The following is an 18,835-nucleotide window of genomic DNA, read 5'->3' as shown; positions in this document are numbered from 1 at the left end:
ATGGCCACTTGTCTGGGATTTTGTCGAGCAAACTCCTGTTGGATGAAATGGTGTGTGATGACGTCTGACTGTGAACATCTGTGATTTTGAGCATTGGACCAAAAGTTAGGGGACCTGGGTTCTAGTGCCTGGTTCTGTCACTTAATAGCTGTGTGACCTTATTGGGTCTCAGTTTCCTCATCTGTAAAAGGGGGATAATAATTATGCCTGCCTTGTTTGCCTTACAAGGCTGTTGTTAGGGTCGAAGGAGACCATGTACTTGATGGTGCAAGGCTGTGGTCATTTATTTCTCTGTCTTTGTTTTTCCTTTCCCACTGAAGGCCAGGCAAGATCCTTAACAATCCAGCCTGAAGAGGGGTGCCACTTTGAATACAAGAGGGAATTGAGGAAGGGGAGGAAGGTATGGGTGGAGGCTGCAGACACCAAGAAGCTGGATGAAATGGGGTCTTCTTTGGGGCTGCTTGGCTTCTTCCCCCTCTTCTCCCCCCACTTTATTGTGGGTCCAGACACTGCTGCCACCTTGTGGCCACTAGAATATGGTCACTGTAGTGAAATGGGTGCTGGATGGGTGGAGAGCTATAAACCTCCGCAGAAGAAGGGCGTGCCAACAAACTGCTAGGCATCCTCAACCCCAGGGACCAGAAAGTCAGGGGATAGGTAGATGAGTGGTTGCCTCAGGCTGATCCTGAAGGTGCTAAACCAAGACCTGTACCCCTTCCTCCTTTTCCCTTTCTTCCCCTCAGTGCCACCCCGAGAGCCTGTCCTCACCTGCCGCTCTAACAGCTACCCCAAGGGATTCTACTGCAGCTGGCACTTGCCTGCACCCACATTCATACCCAACACATTCAATGTGACAGTTCTGTAAGTGACTCTGCCTCCTATTCCTAGGGACCATCCTGTGAGTCTGAGGAGGGCAAGGGTGGTGCTGGTGGATTGGGAGCTGGGCTGAGGTTCATCTGGGAAGGCTTCCTGGAGGAGAAAGCCTAGGGTTTTTGCCTGAAAAGAAGGGAGGGTGAGGTATGAGGGTCCCCAAGTAACAGATAACCTCTTTGTCCTCTTTGATCTCTGTCACCGTCTCTTTTTCCTTCTCTTCCTTCTCCTTGGGTAGGCATGGCTCCAGACTGTTAGGCTGTGAGAAGGACCCAGCCCCCAAGAACCGGTGTCACATCCGATATACACACCTCTTCTCTACGGTCAAATACAAGGTCACACTGACAGTCACCAATGCCCTGGGCCACAACTCCACAGCCATCACCTTCGATGAGTTCACTATAGGTAAGGTGTGGGCATGAAGATAAAGACAGCCTGGGGAATTAATCTGCTACAAGCTTCCAAGAGCACAGAGTGACTATTTAATAAGAGTAGCTGTAGGATTGACCAGTTCTGGCTTTGGTGGAGGGGTCTTGAACTGGGTCCTGAAAGTGATAGACACAGAATGCTCAACAGGATAGAGGAACGTGTTGGTTTGAGTTGAGGCACGAGCGCATGCCTTACCATGAATATACATGTACGTTCTGTGTTTAGAGACCACTGGTGGTGATCTGGTGGCTTCTTTAGTGCTCCCTAGTTTGGGTTGCCCCTTCCTTAATTTCCCAGAGGCAGGCAGTTAACTGCCCATTATCTCCTTTGGCTGGGGAAATCATTACTCCCATCATTAACAGCCTCCTGCTCCAACACAGTCAAACACTGGTGCCCTGTGGAGCAGCCACCTGCCAGGTTTTCCTTGAGAACTGAGAGCACCAGTATTGAGCTCCTTTTCTGAAAGCATCAGTTCAAGAAAGCCTGGAAATCAGGCTATCTAGGTCCTGTAATAAAGTGTTCCCCCTTCTGTCGGTACCTCACCTATCACATCAAGGAAGGGACTAAGGCTGCATCCAGAAGACCCTTCCAAGATCCACTTCAGGGAGTCCTCATTGTGAGGGACACAGCCTGGCCGCCAAGACTTCTAGTCTCCCGGGATCCCCCTCCGTGTTCCTTTGGGTATTCTCAAACCCTCAGGACCCTGGATCTGTCCTCATCTTAGGGAGCACCCACATCATGCCTCTTCCTTGCCCCTATATTTTCATCCTCACTCATCAGAGGTTTCTCAGGACTGTCCCCCACTCCCAGGCCTGAGGGTCTCCCCCAGAGTGGTGTTTCACAGGTCTGCCACTGTACTGCCTGGCAAAGGACGCTGAGATATGACTGTGGGGTGGGGGTGATGAGCTCTGCCTTCATTTACCTTCCTGAGATCTGGACACCTCAGTGACTTCAGTGGGAACTAGACTTGCCATGGATGGCAGCCATGTTCCCTGTCAGACTGGGAGGATGGGGGTGCTCCCTGAGGGCAGAAGCCACGTCTCCCTGAACATTGGGGGAATCCTTGAAAGTCTTCCCTCAGATAACCCAGTAGGGTTTTCGAGTGTGTTGCTGATGAGCTGACCTGGTCAAGATGTCCAGTTCTGAGGGTCTCACTCATTGGGATGTTATTTCACACGTGTCTTATGCTCCCTACTCTGCTGACCTCAAGGACCTGCTGATATTTCCTTTCTGGGTGGGCGGGGGAGTGGATGAACTGGTTCTGAGAATCCTGAACCTGATTGCATTTTCTGGGTGGGAGGAAGAGTGGAGGTGCTGGATGAAGGCAGAGAGGAGGGCTATTATGCAGAACAGCTGCAGCCCCCGCCCCCAACCCCAGCCCCTTCCACCCAACTTAATGGCTTCCTTAAGTTTCGGGTGATGAATGAGGTGTCAGAGCAAGAGACAGGGCTGGGATAGGCGCCTCTCCTACCCCTCCCTGGCCTCCTCACTCCAGACCTCCTCTGTCTCCCTTGGGTTCCCCTCCCCCATCCTGTCCTGTCCCTCTCAGATCCCCCCTCCCCTAGTCTCCTCCTACCCTGACCCTAATGCACCCCCACCTCCTTCCATCCTGTCCTATTTCTCCCATAGGTCTTCCCTTCCTATCCTCACCCTATCCCTCCAAACCCAGTCCCCTTCTACACTCAGACCTATCTTTTCCAGCCTTCCTTCTGTTTTCTTCCTTGTCTATGCTAGGGCTTTCACTTTTCCCTCAGCCTCCTCCCAGTTTGTATATCCTCTCCGTAGGCCCTACTAGGCTCCCATCATCCCTGTCTTCTCTAAACCATCTTACCACTTCTAGTCTTCTGGCCTGTCCTATCCTCTTCAGACCTTTTCTCCTTTCAGCCTTCCTCAGTTTTTGCTCTTTTCTCTTTCCAAATCTGTTCTCAGCCTTTTCCCATCCAGTTCGCATCCCCCAGAGTCAGGAGACCCCTCTGATATCTTAGCATTAGTCCTGTAGCCAGAACCCCATTGGAAGATAAAATAGACCTCAGTCCTTGGCTCCCTGCATCCTTCATGGTTCAAGGTTAGAGAAACAGTCACCTTGGGGGCTGTGGAGTGCAGTAAAGGCCATAGAGGGAAGAGGACATTCAGTTTATCTTGAGGGACAAAGGTCTGATGGGAGTAAAATCCCTTAGAGTAGAATGTTCTAGGTGCAGATAGGCGCCTCTCTTACCCCTCCCTGGCCTCCTCATTCCAGACCATCTCTGTCTCCCTTGGGTTCAGATAGGCAAGCCCTGTGATGATTGGTGGGGATGAGCAACTTCAATGGTAATCATGGGGACAGTGAGAAGGGGGGTGGTGAATATGGTTGCAATGTTAGTGACATTGTAGTGACATCGACAAGTTGATGATGATGTCCAGGGTACGGTTTTTTTTTTTCCAATCAGTGAAGCCAGATCCTCCAGAAAACGTTGTGGCCAGGCCTGTACCTAGCAGCCCTCGACGCCTGGAGGTGACCTGGCAGACGCCCTCTTCCTGGCCCGATCCCGAGTCATTCCCTCTCAAGTTCTTCCTTCGATATCGGCCACTCATCCTTGACCAGTGGCAACACGTAAGTCTGGCTCTCCCCTTGGGGGCAGCTCTGTGGGAACTTATGAAAGAGAAGCTAATATAAGGGCTTTCAGAGAAATACATAGCTGTCTGCTTTCAAAAGACAAATATTGGGGAAGCTATGTGATGCAGTGGATAGAGCACTAGCCTAGCAGTCAGGAGGACCTGAGTTCAAATCTAACCTCAGATACTTGACATTAGCTGTGTGACCCTGGGCAAGTCACTTAACCCCATTACCACACCTTAAAAAAAAAATATCCACAGACTCTGGAGGCTTCTATTCCTTCTTTTCAGGACCCAATATATCAAGGTCATTCCAGGCCCAGGATTCCCTCATTGTAATTTCTTTCTTTTCCCCTTCTCTAGGAAGGACACAGTGGTAATGAGGAGGGAGGGGCCTTCCTTTGAAAGGAAGAGAAACTGAGGCACTAGGTGGAGAGGTCCAGCTCCTAGTGAGGCTGGGACTCAGATCTCTGATGCCCCTGATACCTAACTAGTTTCTTACTTCCTCTCAGACTGAGTAGTTTATGGAACAAAAGAAGGGAACTGGGAACAGATTAACCCTCTTTCTCTTCAATGTTAGCCTTACTCTCTGAAAAAAAAAATGGAGAGGAGGTGTAGAGTTGATTCTTTTTTGTTGTCACCATGGAAGGGAGGGCAGCAGGGTGTAGTGGGAGCCAAGACACCTGGGTTCTAATCCTGATCCCACCAATAACTCATTGTGTGATCTTCAACAATGAATTTCCCTTCCCTGGGTCTCTGTTTCTTCATCTGTTAAAACCAAGGGGTTGAACTAAATGGTCTCTTAGGTTCCTTCCAGCTCATACATTCAGTGACTCAAATACAATCAACAAATATTTGCAGAGTGCTTCCTGTGTGCCTAGCCCTGGGCCCAGCTGGGCTGTGAGGGAGACAGGCCTTCGAGAGGTCGTTGTCTGGTTGGGGAGGTGATTTACTCGCATGAGACAATTAGAAGACAACACAAGGCAGTGTGTGGTAACTACATGGGTGAAGTTATGGAGCTCTGGCTAGAGGAAGGGAAGTTGGTTGAGGCCACAGGAGGTGAGATGGGAGTTGGGCCCTGAGAAGTCAGCAGAATTCTGATCAGGAAGAAGAGAGGTGGGGAGATGGGGATAGGGTCCTAGGTAGGGGAACTGAGTAAGCAAAGGCCAGAGTAATCACTGTGTGTGTGTGTGTGTGTGTGTGTGTGTGTGTGTGTGTGTGTGTGTGTGTGTGGTGTTGGGGATGGTGAGGAGATAGACCTGGTCAGGATGGGGGGGTTCAAATGTGTAGTGGGGGCGGGAAGCAGCCCAAGTTGGGGCGGGGGAGCCGGGGGATGGAGGTGGAGGCAGGACAGCTGTGCTCCGAATTTCCTGGCTACCACCCGGGCCGCTGGGACGTGCGCTCAGCCGTGCCTTGCTATGTCCAGGCTGAACACACCGCCCTCCCTTTTTTCCCCAACCCAGGGAATATGGCCTGCAATTCACATCATTTCGGGGCAAATGCACATCTGTATTTCTTTCGACATCATATCCAGTCCTAGAGAAACAGAGAAAACACACACACACACACACACACACACACGACACGAGAGAAGAAAGACGTTCTTCCCTAATCCCTTATTCCTGGGAAAAGGGGAATTGTTTTTCCATATTTTGTCATGGGAAGCACTCAGTCAGATGGAAAGGAATTTAAGTGACTTGGAGCACTGGCTCCAATCACACCCTGAGATCCTGAGTGCAAATCTTGCTCCAGGCATTTCTAGGCCATCCATCTTCCCCTTCCCAGCCCCCACTCTCTTAGAACACTCATCTGAGGGAGATATGTCCTTTTATTTGAAGAGTCCTTAGTTTGAGGAAAAGAAAAAAGTTCTGTCTTTGGAGAACCCCTGGTCTGAAGGGGATATAAGCCTATTCTTGGGTGTCCCCTGATGTGAGGGGCAGAAGCCCTTAGGCAGTTCCTTGTCTGAAATGAGGAAGAAGACTCTAGCCTTCTGGGAATCTCTCCTTTAAGGGAAAGAATCAGTCTTCAACTTGAGGAAGCTCCTATCCTGATGTGGGAAGAAATAACACTGCTGCTGTTGCCTGCCCTGCCAACCCTGGGTCTGGATGTGGATTTTCTCTTCAAGGGCCCCCAATCTAAGAGAAAAATAGGTGCCCATGGGACTAAGGCTTAGGAACACTTACAAAATATGAGTGGGAATAAATTTTTGGATAGCTGCACAGAGTGTGTGTAAATGGGTGACCTGAGGGGAGTGGGGTGAATTTGGAAAGTTCTGTGGAAAGGGAATTTCTATCTGGGTTTGGATGGTGGTACCATATTGGTATAGGGATGAGTGTAGGGTGAGCCTATAAATGAAGGGTTAGAGGTGGGGATGAGGGGATCTCGAGGTGGTAGAGAGAAAGAAATAAGTGCTTTTGGTTTCCCCTATAAGCTCTCATATTGATGACCTAGGAAAAATATTCCCAAGGAGAATAGTGAAGGATTGGTAGAGTTGTTGGGGGTAGCCAAGACTAGGGATTTGGGATCCCCATTGGTGTGTTCAGGATACAAGTATGCATAGGAGTTTTGTGTGTGTATGTGTGTGTGTATGCAGAGTCTATAGGACATGATCAAGGCATGTGGACAACACAGGTGGAGAGCATACACGGCACGAAGGGTTCACCTATGAGATGTACTCAGAATGTGAAAGAGGCATTCAGGGTGTGTGTAGAGGGGCTGTGTTGTAGAAAGGCTATGTACATGCCATCATGGTGGGCTTATATGAGGAGGATAGCACCATTCAAGTCAATTCAATAAACATTTATTTATTAAGCAGCTACTGTGTGCCAATATACCATGCTAGGCTCTGGGGATACAAAACCAAAAACCAAATGTTAGCCCTCAGGGGATTTACATTCTGTTGGGTAAAAACAACATGTTTACACATAAGTAAATACAAAATAAAAGGTAATTGGGGGGGGTGATGGATGTGTGGGGAGCCAGATATGGCCTCGTGTAGGAGGTGGTAAATTGAGCCGAACTTCTAAGGGGACTAGGTTTTCTAAGAGGCCGAGGTGAGGAAGGAGAACATTCCAGGAATGGGAAACAGCTTGTACAAAGATACAGAGCTGGGAGCTTGAATCTCATGCACTGTGAAAGTCAAGAAGAGTAGCTTGTCCAGAACATGGATTTTGTGAGGTACAATGGTGTGAAAACAGCCTGGAAGGGTAGGCCAGAGGCCAGTTGGGAAGGGCTCCCAATGCTGGGGCAGCCAACTTTGTATTTGTATCCTCAAGACCAGAGGGCATTGCTGAAATTCCTTGAGCAGGAGAGTAGCGTGATCACACCTATGTCTTAGGCATGTCCAACTGGCAGCTGTGTGGTGATGGAGGGACTGGAGCCAGGGAGAACAGTTGGGAGGCTAGTGCGGTAGTCTAAGTAACTAGATTAACTGTTGTGTGAGTGGAGGAAGGGGGACAGATAAAAGACATGGTCCTGACCTGTCAGCAGCACGCTCTGGTTTCTGAACTGTAGGGATGAGCTGCTCTGATATACCCACGTTATTTTCTGATCCCCTTTGAGACTGATGGCACAAGCTTATGTGATAACTAGAGGATACATGGGACAATCTATGGCTGGAGTTTGTGCCCAGGGTTGGGGCAGGGGAGGGAAGGGGGGGCGGGGTGTCAGTCCATAGCTAGGATTGATAATCTATGTGTGGCCAGGGTTTGGACTCGGTCTGTACTGTGGCTTGAGGTCAGTCAATAGCCAGGATAAAGGATTAGTCTATGACTGGGTTTAGGGGCTAGTCTGGGATCAGAGTTAGGGGACGGTCATGTTGAGTGGGTCAGTTATGCTCATCTGAAGTCCTAGCTATGGTCTGAGTACAGGGACACTGGAGTCCCTGCCCATCGGAGACTGGCTGCGACTTAATTTACCATGTGCTATCTTGCAGTCTCATCTAGTCCCACCTCTTTACTCTGTAGATGAAGAAACCAAGGTTTGGAGAGGTTGGTGCTGGAAGCATTTTAGTTATGACAGGCTGATACTAGGGGTACAGGATCATTAAAGTCAATTCAACAAGCATTTATTTATAAAGCACCTACCATGTGCTGTGCCAGGCATTATGCTAGGTTCTAGGGATACAAAACCAAAACCCAGATAATCCCTTGCCCTCAAGGGGCTTACATTCTGTTCATTATAAACACCATGTTCATAAATAGTACAAAATAAATCCAAAGTAATTTTGGGGCAGGGACTTTTTAGGGATCAGCTCCCTTCCTCTCCTTGTAACAATGTCTCTGGTTCCCTGAAGTTCTTCAAAAAAAGCCAATCCTGTCAAGTTCTGGTCCCCCTGGCCCCCTGGAACCTGGGTGTTCAGACCTGGGCCCCTGTCCTGGCTGGGCCCTTTTCTTTCTTCCCCTTTGGCTGGGGCCTGTGCTCTGTCTCCTCAGCAGAGAGCACCGCCCGCCGGCTATCCCCCTTGCTTCTCTGGCTTTTAAGTATGTAACTCGATCCTGGGGCCCTCCTCAGTCCCCCCACCCCCAGGTTTACGGCCAGTCTGGCTAACTCACTCAGATGTTCCCCTAATGGAGTCCTCGCCTGGCAGGCCGCCGTCCCCTAATGCATCGCTAATAATCTGGTTCTGGTTTCATGAGCGCCCCCCCCCCTTACCTCCCCACCCGTTAACGAGCTACAGACGGGGCAGCCACTGAGTGCAAGCACACGGAATGGACACGCACACACTCGATGGTGTCCACATGCTGTGTACACACACACACACACACACACACACACACAAAGCAGAAAGGCTCTGGCTTGTATGTGTGCACGTGCATTAGACATACCATACCTGTATTCATGTGGTGATGTCCATGAGCTCTGCATCTATCCAGAGTAGATATTCTAAGGTATGAGTAAAGATATATGTTCATAGTGGTCTATGTATACACATGAAACATAAAATAGTGTGTGGCTAACACTGTGTGAAGTGTTAAACACTGTATGCTTGGCTATCCATGTATGAACACATGAATTGGCCATATTAATACTTGTGCGCATGTGCCCATATTTGACAGAAGGGCCTCTCCAAAGGGAGGAGTCTTCCAGAACAGAGAAGGTGGACTCAAGATGTCTGGTCTGTGTTGTCCCACATGGGATCCCCAAATGAATAGGACTCTTACCCTAGAAGAGACACTGAGGGATCCCCTCATCTAACCCCCTGCCCCCAGGTAAGATGGCACCTCTCCAAATAGAATCCCATGTGCTGGCCTTTCCACTGAGCCCTGGATTTCACCAACTCCTTTCCCCAAACTTGAGCTGTTTTAGTTTCATTTCCTTTGTTTCTCTTCAATCTATGTACCCACCCCCACCTCCACCCCACCTCTGTCACTACCTTTGGTGTCTCTGCTTGGCTTTATGCCATTCTTTCCTAAGTTGCCCAGGACGAGGAGAGATTGAGAGCCTTATGGGGGTGGCTACAGCATAGCTGCCTGCCTGTCCTGAGGCTGCCCACAACTCCCACTGCAGACCCCAGTTTTCTATCATGTTGGTTATCTCATTTGATTCTCCCAACAACCCTGGGAGGAAGGTACTGTTATTATCCTCGTTTTACACTTGCAGATAGAGGTTAAGTGACTTGCCCAGGGTCGCACAGTTATAAAGTGTCTGAAGCTGCATTTGAACTCATCTTCCCAACTCTACTGCACCACCTAGTTGCCTCTGTAGGCAAGATAGCATGTTCACATGCTCCCTTGCTCCCTGGGCTGGTCGCTGGTCTATTTCTGATTGACCTATGAGAAAGCATCAAGATGTGATTGAGGTATAAAAAGGAAGGATAGAGGAAGCACAGGGATACAAAGTCGGTAAGGATAGATACAGCCCCTGGACTAAAGGTAAAACTCAGTCCTGTTCTTGGGAAGGTCTCTTGGATTGTGGGAAGGGGTGGGCATTGAACCAGAGCTCTGCCTTCCCATCTTCTATGTCCCCATTCCTATTCCCAGGGCTCTCCAGAACAATGATACTCTGTCTGCTACTCCCAAGCCAAGGGAAGGGGGATGAGGGCTCCTTTTGCCAACAGACCTGAGACCCTGACAGACTTTCATCCCTGAGAGCAGGGAAAGAGGAGGCTTTGAGGGGAGAGCATTTCTCTGAAGAGAGGGGGTATTTAAAGAAGGAGGGAGAATGGAGGCTTCTGGCTTGTTTCCCAGCTCAGCCTTCCTTGCTTGTCCAGCACACTAATCTTTTTGAGCCCCAGTTATGTTCTTGTTCTAGGTGCAAGGAGCCAGGAGCACTTAGGGCCAGGGAAACTGTACATACATGAACAGGAGGTTAGAATCCCTTTATTTAATTTTTCCCTCCCCTCTCCCCACCCCTCCCCTTCAACTAAAGAGACTGAATGACTGGTCACCTCAGTAATAACTCTACTCACTTCCCTGTGATCAGGAAGATATGATTAGTGACTTCTCAGATGTGTAGGGGTCTCTGAGCTTGGGGAAGCACTCCCAGGGTCTTCCACTCAGGTTGTAGGATTGTAACACCTGTTTTGAAAACCTAACCCTGATATAGGATCATAGAACTTTAGAGCTGAAAGAGACTTTAAATGGCATTAGTCTAATCCTCTTGGGTTCCAGAGGTCATGTAAGTCAGCAGCCAGAGTGAAGGTGATCGGTGGGGGTGAGTGGCAGAGTTGGGATTCGGTCTGGGTTCTAACAGGTGTCAGGGCATTAGAGTTGGAAGGGACCTCAGCCCTCTTCTGCAGTGAAATCTCTATGGCTGCTCCAATGCATGATGTGTTTGTGTGTTGGGGGGGGAGGGGGAGTTTAAAAAGAGGCACAGTTCTCATCAGATTGGGAGGGAAAGGTGATGAGATTAATTTGGGGCACATTGAACTTGCTTAAAGGTCGGAGCTGGATATCTAAATGTAGGAGTGATGGAAGGAGATGGAGAGGGGGGACAAGTGAGTTTCCTCTTGAGTCAATAAGGCCCTTTTCTGGTACCAGAGGTTCAGAGCCATCTTCAGTAACATGGATTTTGTAAAGCATATTGCAGAATGCATTCCTGGAGTTCTCAGCTGAGTTTGAATGGGGGTGTATTTTGGGAAATGGCATCCAGTGAATTCCACTCAGGTCTGGGTTGGACCAGATGACCTCCAATTCCGAGTCCCCTTATGTTTCTGAGATTTTATGATTCTGCGAGATTAGAGAAAATTCCTGACTGAAAATTGAAAGCTTTTTTTTTTCTTTTCCTGTGTCACACTGTCTCAGGAGTGACTCTGATCCTGCCCACCTGAACTCAGGGGGTTATGACTTGCTCCTGGGAAGAAGAAACATGGTCCTCATGTGCCCCTCAAAAGGGAGAGATTCCTAACTTGGGTTGCTGACAAAAGAGAAGAATGTCTTGCCATATCATCTGGACTCCTTGCACACATTAGAGACTCACACATTTACTACAAGTGAATACACAGAGATATATGCCTCATGCATGCTTGAGCACACATACACACACACCCCCTCACCCCTCAATGTTAACATGAAATTCACCCAATCATGCTTAGATTCCAAATCATGTTGTATGAGGAGTCATTTAGGAAACTTGGGATCTTTTAGCCTGAAGGAGAGAAGACTTGGGGAGGGGAATAATAATTATGTTCAAATATTTGAAGGGCTGACCATTTGAAAGAACAAAGTCTCTTTACTTTTTTCTTTTTTCGCTTGGTCCTAGAGGGCAAAATTATCAACAGCGAGTGAACATTACAGAGGCAAGTATCAGCTCAATATAACAATCAGAGTGGCTTTTCAAAAATGGCTGCATCAAAGAGTCATGTCCCTGCCCCAAAGTAACTAAAACATTTTATTTCAATTCACTTCATTTCAGCTGTATAAGCACTGGGTGCTGGCCAGACAAAGATAAAAATGAGACAGCCCCTGCCTTCAAGGAAGCTTTTGTTCTATTGCGGCAGCTAGGTGGCACAGTGTACCACGTACAGGTACAGAGTGCCAGGGCTGGAGTCAGTAAAATCTGAGTTCAAATCCAGCCTCAGACACTCACTAACTGTGTGATCTCAAGCGAGTCACTTAATCTCTTTGCCTCAATTTCGTTAATTGTAAATGGGGGAAATAATTCATTCCTACCTCCCCGAATTGTTGTGAGGATCAAGTGAATGTTTGTAAAGTGCCTGGCACAGAGTAGATGCCATAAAAATGCTTATGCTCACTTCCACCTATGGGGTGGGGAGGAAGTGATAAAATGTGCACGACCAGCAAAAAGCAAAATAAGAAATGAATAACAAAGTGATTTGTTAGGTGAGGGGAGATCTGAGTGCAGCACTAAGAAGTGAGGGACTGAGAAAAGGTACCTAAGCTGAGGTGTGAAGGAGAACTGGGAGTTCCAAGGGATACAGGTGGGGACGTAGTCCATTCCACACCTGGGTCACAGTCTGTGCAAACCCATGGAGTGGGAGGAGTGTGTGAGATAGGTTGGAGGGAGACTGGGATGGGTTTTAAATACTGAAGATCACTGGGACATACTAAAAGACGTTTCTCCTTAGGGGGGATTGGAGGCTGGACTAGGTGACCACTAACTTTGAGCCTTTGGTATTCTATACAGATCCTTAGAATTCCTCACCCAGACCACGTGGTCAGGACTGGAGAAGGGGGTCGGGTGTGGTCAGAGGGAGAGACCAAGGCTCCATGCTTAAGCCTGGGGACCCGTCAAAGTCTCCCCTCCACCGAAGTCCATGCTCCACTCTGCTGCCAGAGAGACTTCTCTAAAGCAAAGGTCTAGTGTCACGTCAATCACACACACCCTGCTCCACTTGGTTGGCTCCCAGTGGCCTTGAGGATCAAATACGGAAGCCTCTATTTGCACTTTAACACCCTTACAATCTGGTCCTTTCCTATCTTTATAGCCTTCTTATACGTCATACCCCTCCCCATAATCTATGATCCCGTGACATCGGTGGTCTTCTTTTTTTTCTTTTAAACCTGCCACACTCCATCTCCTGACTCTGGGTATTTTTCCTGGCTGTCCCCCATGCCTAACATGCTTTCCCTCCTCACCTCTTGACTTCCTGGCTTCCTTCAAGATTCAGCCCAAATCTCAACTTTTATAAGGCATATTTCCCACTTCCCCCACTGCTAATGCCTTCTGAAATCGCCTTCTATCTTCTCTGTATATATTGTCTATATACGTAGTTGTTTCTGTATCATCTCCTCCATCAGACAGTGAGCTTTCTAAAGGGCAGGGACTGCTCTTTGTATCCCCACTGTTTAGCCCAGTGCCTGGCACATAGTAGGCGCTCAATTAAATGCTGGTTGATGTTGATGATTCTGATGAAGGTCAGAGAAGGGGACCAGTGACGACAGTGAGTCACTCCTGAGCCCTGAACCTGTCCCACCAAGGCTCTTGTCTGATTTCCCTTGGGGTCTGCCCCAAATGATATTTGGTCAGTAAATCAGTTAACAAACATTTCTCACCATGGATCAGGAACTGTGCTAAGTAATGGAGATACAAAGAAGGGTTCATAGCCTTTCCCTCCCTGGTGGAAAACTAGCATGCATAGAGACCAAAGCATTGGGTCAAGTTTGCAAGTTGAGGTAGGGCAGAGGAAGGATCCCAGGCATCTCTTTCTCTTCCTTCTTCCCTTTCCCGTCCCCCTAAACACCACTCCTTGGCCAATGTAGTTGGAGCCCTCCGGGGCTACAGCCAGGGGAAGGGGAGGGAATGCAGTGGCTGGCTCAGTGCAGGGACTTGGGCCCAGCTTCCTCTGTCCCTTCTCGTTTATGAGCCTCTTTATAGCCATACTATCGGCAGGTTAATGAGGAAGTAAGTGACGCTGAGATGAAGCAGAAAGGGGCCTGGAATGGGTGGGGGCTAGGCAGGCGGGATGGTGCAGTGGGTTAGTGGGTGGTGACAGCCCAACCCTCCCCCCTGAAAAGCAGCCAGATTCTGCTCCCGCCAAAGGCTCCCTTGTAAATGGTCCCCCTTGGTGGCGCTAATGGTTGTAAAGGTCTGTAATGAGAGACGATGGGGGCTTTGGGTGGCCAGAGAGGAAACCCTGGTAAGGGCCGGTGTCTGGCCGGGCACGGTAGGCCATAAAATTAACAGGCTGTAAAAAGGGAAAGGGCATGGAGACAGAGGGAGGCAGCTGGTGGCAGGGAGGAGAGTGGATGGAAAGACTATGGAGCGGAACATCTGGGAGGTCTCCTAAAAGGATGACCCAGAGAAGCAGCGAGTACCTGGCTCAGATCCTAAGAGGGTGGTCTTGGGGGCCAACCAGAAGAGGGGATCTGAGTCCTGGCCCCTCAGTAGTGGGGATGAAGTATGTATGATGACACACACTCTTTCAATCACTCTCCTTTGGGAGAGAGTCAGGTGGGGGTTTAGAGTTGGGGTTTGGGGGTCTGATTATCATTGGGATTAGGTGGAGGCATAACTTTAGTGGGGGGAGATGGTTCCATTTTCTGTCCATGAAGCCAGGATAAAAGGACTGGGGGGACAGTCACAGGTTGGGATTGAGAGTTTACTGTAAGGAAATGGGGAGGGGACCATCTGGGGCCTCTGGTATGGAAGGAGATTATGGGGGTGGGAAAAAAGTATAAAGAATTGGGAAGTGTTGGGAGGCAGAAAAGGGATCTGTGGCTGGGGATGGGAGTCAGAGATATTTTTTTAATCTAGAAAAGTCAGACACAAGGGCAAGGAGAGTGTGGCCAAGTGTGCTGGATCTGGACTCAGAAAGACCTGGGTCAGAATCCCACCTCAAACAATGCTAACCCAACCCCAAGCCCAGTTCCCACATCTGCAAAATGAGGTTGTTGGATCTGATGCAAATCTCAGATTCTGTGACTAGAGAATACCCCTGACCTCAAAATAATCTTCCCTTCAGTTCACCCCGCCCCCCAGCTCCCCCTTGCGTATGTGTATTTGTCTTTTTTCTTCTCCAATAGAACGTTAGCTCCTTGAGAGCAGGGACTGTTTCACTTATGAGTCTGTGGTCTCAGGGCACAGAACAGTACCTGAAGCATAGTAGGCATGTCCTAAATGCTTTCCTCAGGTTGAACTGTCCGATGGCACTACACACACCATCACCGATGCATATGCCGGGAAGGAGTACATCATTCAGGTGGCTGCTAAGGACAACGAGATTGGGACATGGAGTGACTGGAGTGTGGCCGCCCATGCCACTCCTTGGACTGAGGAGCCCAGATACCTTACAACAGAGGCTCAGGCTCCAGGTTAGAATCCTGGGGTCATTCCCCATCCCCATCCTCAACACCCACTGTACTCATGCTGGGACTTTCTCAGGTCTCCATCTCTGTCCTGCCTCATTTTGTCCATCTTCCAGCCTTCCTCCATAACAACCAAATCTCCCCTCTCTTCTGCTCCGAGTACCCACATCTCCATCTATCCCATAATACCATGTCCTTTCATTATAACCTTAGACACTCTTAATATCTATTATTTCTTTGTATCTGTCTGTCTGTCTGTCTATCTAGCCAGCTTTCTGCCTATCTACAGGGCAGTATACACTGCTCTTGGAATCAGAATTCTTGGATTTGAGATCTGGTTCTACCACTTACCATCTGAGCAACCCTGGTCAACCATTTAACATGTCTAAGTCTTAGGTTCCTCATCTGTAAAATGGGGACAATACCCCACTTATCTTACTGAGTTTTTATGAGGAAGTGCTTTGTACGTTTTGAAGCACCGTATAAATGCAAGCTGTTATCACTTTCTGTTCTCTCTCGCTGCCTATCCCTGTGTTCCTCTGTACGTGTCTCTGTTGTAAAAACTCTATTTCTTCCTGATAGTTCTTATCTCATTCAGCACCCTTTTGTCGGAGAACTGCCCTTCTTCTTCCCCTGATCCCCATTGGGAGGTGCAGTCCCCTGCTCTCCAGGGTTCCCAAAGCCGATGAAGAGAGAATTGGGGAGAACAGGGTCTTCACTATAGAAATGGATAACTTTTCCCACCTCTTCCCCTACCCTGGTTAGGGTGAAGAGTTCATGGGGATCCCCGTCCCAGCCTCATATAAGCCCCAGACCCTCTGAGTTTTTTCCCTTCCCCCCAGAGACCACCACCACCACCACCACATCCTTCGTCCCCCCTCCCACCACGAAGATCTGTGATCCTGGAGAGGTTGGGGACGGTGTGGGATCCCCAACCGGCCTCCTGCTGACTGTGACCGTGACCGTAACTGTGACAGTGACCACCATAGCAGCCACTGGCCTCTTTATTTAGTGAGTCCGGGTTGGTGAAGAGTGTGGGGGACTGGAGGGAAATGAGGGGGGCCAAGAGGAGAGAGGGGAAGCAGGTTGTATAGAACCAGGCCTGGGGGATGCAAGGGGAGTGATAGGGGGAAGCATTGATGGAGAGAGGAGTTGGGACCCTGAAGCCAGAAGAGCCAGCGGAATTGGAGGACTTTTAGCTTCTTTCCATGCTTTTCATAATGAAATATGGTACACGTAGATCATATGCAAATAAGCTTTATTCTTTTTCATTAATAGCTGGGGGCTTTTCATGAGCACCCAAAGGAATAGTCCTGTGTGGGTGGGTGGCGGGGAGGCTGTAGGAAAGAGAGAAGATGTGTCCATGTCATGGGGAAGGGGAGACTGAGGATCTGGGCAGCCTGAAGAGCTGGGCAGAGAGCCTGAAGTTCAACTCCCAGAAGAAGGCACGCAGGCCCTTTGGACAGGGCAGGGCAGGAAGAAAGTTGGGTTCTGAGAAGCTGGACTAAGCCATGCTAACCACCTCCCTTCTCTTCTTTTCCCAGAGTCCCTCTCTGCATTCCTGTGGAAGAAAATGTTGAAAAGAGAAATGAACAACAACAACAACGAAAAGGCTCACAAAAATATCACACACACACACACACACACACACACGCCCCCCAAAAAAACCAGGAAAAAAAAAACCAAAACAACAAAAAAAGATACCGTTGGGATTCTCGTTTTTCTATTTTGCACACGGTCAGGAGGACATTTCACATTGTCTCCAGCTTCACTTTATAGAGACATCCCTGGCCCCTGACTCCCCTCCTCCAGCCTCCTGCCCCCAAGCTGTACCCTTACTCCCAGCTATCTGACACTTTTCTCCCCTCCTGTGGCCCTGCAGCCTGTAGACCCTTCGGCTCTCTGGTTTTCTGCCTCCTCTCCAGCCCTCAGGTTGTGTCCCCGAGCTCCTGGTCACTCAAACCCCTTGCTCCCTGACCTCCCAACCTCTACCCCCCTCAATCCCCAGCCTTCCCTTGTTGGAGGCCCCCATATTCTTGACAGGGGACAAGCTACTTAAGAGGGACCTCCATCCCCTCCCCTGTAGGCAAGAGAGAGAACCATACAGCTAACCCACCCACCAAAGACATACCCCTTCTCCCTCATCTGGGCCACCTCCCCCAGCCCCCTCCTTCTAGGGGGCCCCAGAGGACTTGGGTAGGGGGTAAGGGGGCCTCAAACACCCCCTAATGCCAGCAACTTTCCCCATACCTCTGGCCCAAGTGCCCCCCCTCTGGCTCTAGTTCCTTCAGCTGTCTCCTCCAGGGCCTTTGCCCTGTTGGATTAGAAGTTCCTAAAGAACTCGCCCATTGTCCTCCAATCACAAATTCCCACACCACATGCTTTTTCAGTCTCCCCAGGCCCCAGGGCTTCCCAACTCCTGTTTTGTATGGCCCTCCCTCACCTTGTCCTTCCCCAAAGTATTTAATGCCTCATTCATCCTAGTCAAACCCAGTGGTAACTTGCTGTATTTGAATTTTTTATAGATGTATATATACAGGGGAGGGGGGTGGGGAAGGGAAGAAGGGTTCTCATTAAACGTCACCATTTCATGAGTTACTGAGAGCAGACCAGTTTTTGGGGGGTGGGGGAGGGTAGGCAAGGTTTAACCAGAGAGTGCAGCTAGAAGCAGGTTTTTTTTTTTAATCATAGGGAAATGGCTTCTAGAGAGGAAATAAGGCTAGGGATAATTTCTCAATAGCATTTCTCTGGACAGGCAACTGTAAACAATGTTTTCCCTCGGGGACTTGTGATGAGATTGGCCATATTTAACTTATTTATCAGTGACCTGAAAGAAGAGGGGCTACAAATTCCAATTCAATGTGGATTAAGTCTCTGCTCTGTGTGATGCACTGTACTAGGCCCTGGGAATACAGTGATAGAAATGATAGAGTCTTTACCTTCAAGAAGCTTACAACATTCCACTGGGGAGAAATGACATGTATGCAGAGGAATCTAGTGCAAGGTAATTAGTGATAGGGGCAAAGGAGAGATCCCACAAGTGCTCTGGGAATATTTGATGGAGAGAACACTCGAAGCTGGGGAATTGGGTATAGGCTTCCTAGAGGAGCTGACATCTGAGCTGGGTCAATGAAGGAAGATGATTCTAAACAGCAGAGATGAGAAGGAAAAGCTTTCTAGGGATAAGCCAGTAGGAATACACTGAGGCAGGAAAGATGGCTTTTGGAGGGAGTTTGGCAATGGCACATTTTGACTGGAACAGAGAGCAAAAGGGAGCAGAGCTCCCTCTGTGATGTGTGAAATAAGGCTGGAATGGTAGGGGGGAATGAGACTGTAAAGAACCTTTTTGTCTCAAGGGTAATCGGGAACCACTGAAGCTTTTTGAGCGTGGGAGTGACATGGATGGACTTATGCTTTGAGAAAATTATTTTTATAGCTATGTTTATGAAGAGGCGGGATTGGAGGCCAATTATTATAACAGTCAAGACCAGAGGTGGTAGAGACCTGAACAAGGGTGAGGGCAGTGTGAGTGGAGGGATGAAATCTGATGGGAGAAATGTGGACAGACCTTGGCGACTGAGTGGATGTAGGAGGTGAAGAAGAGGGGAGTCAGAGGTGATTCCAAATTTCCTAAAATGGAAGGCAAGATAGTGATGTCCTCAACAAAAATAAGGAAGTTTAGTGGAGGGATGAGTTTAGGGAAGAAGATGATGACCAATTTTGGATATGTTGAA

At 48.9% G+C, this 18,835-nt stretch overlaps 1 protein-coding gene across 2 annotated transcripts in view; it reads left to right on the top strand.

Moving 5' to 3' along the window:
• CNTFR (ciliary neurotrophic factor receptor) overlaps positions 1-17,695 on the top strand; it is a 93,819-nt gene extending 76,124 nt beyond the window's left edge. For both annotated transcript variants that reach the window (XM_020966932.2, XM_020966931.2), the window contains 6 exons: positions 744-861; positions 1,109-1,275; positions 3,729-3,892; positions 14,927-15,107; positions 15,944-16,112; positions 16,646-17,695. In XM_020966932.2, coding sequence (XP_020822591.1) covers positions 744-861; positions 1,109-1,275; positions 3,729-3,892; positions 14,927-15,107; positions 15,944-16,112; position 16,646 — 800 coding nt within the window. In that variant the 3' untranslated portion in view covers positions 16,647-17,695. The remainder of the gene's footprint in view (positions 1-743; positions 862-1,108; positions 1,276-3,728; positions 3,893-14,926; positions 15,108-15,943; positions 16,113-16,645) is intronic.
• The last annotated feature ends 1,140 nt before the right edge of the window (positions 17,696-18,835 follow it).

The sequence above is a fragment of the Phascolarctos cinereus genome, unplaced genomic scaffold (assembly GCF_003287225.1).
Source record: "Phascolarctos cinereus isolate Bilbo 61053 unplaced genomic scaffold, phaCin_HiC Scaffold_4;HRSCAF=312, whole genome shotgun sequence".
NCBI classification, from domain to species: Eukaryota; Metazoa; Chordata; class Mammalia; order Diprotodontia; family Phascolarctidae; genus Phascolarctos; species Phascolarctos cinereus.
The sequence above is the reverse complement of the archived record's forward strand: the minus strand, read 5'-3'. Positions and strand labels throughout refer to the sequence as shown.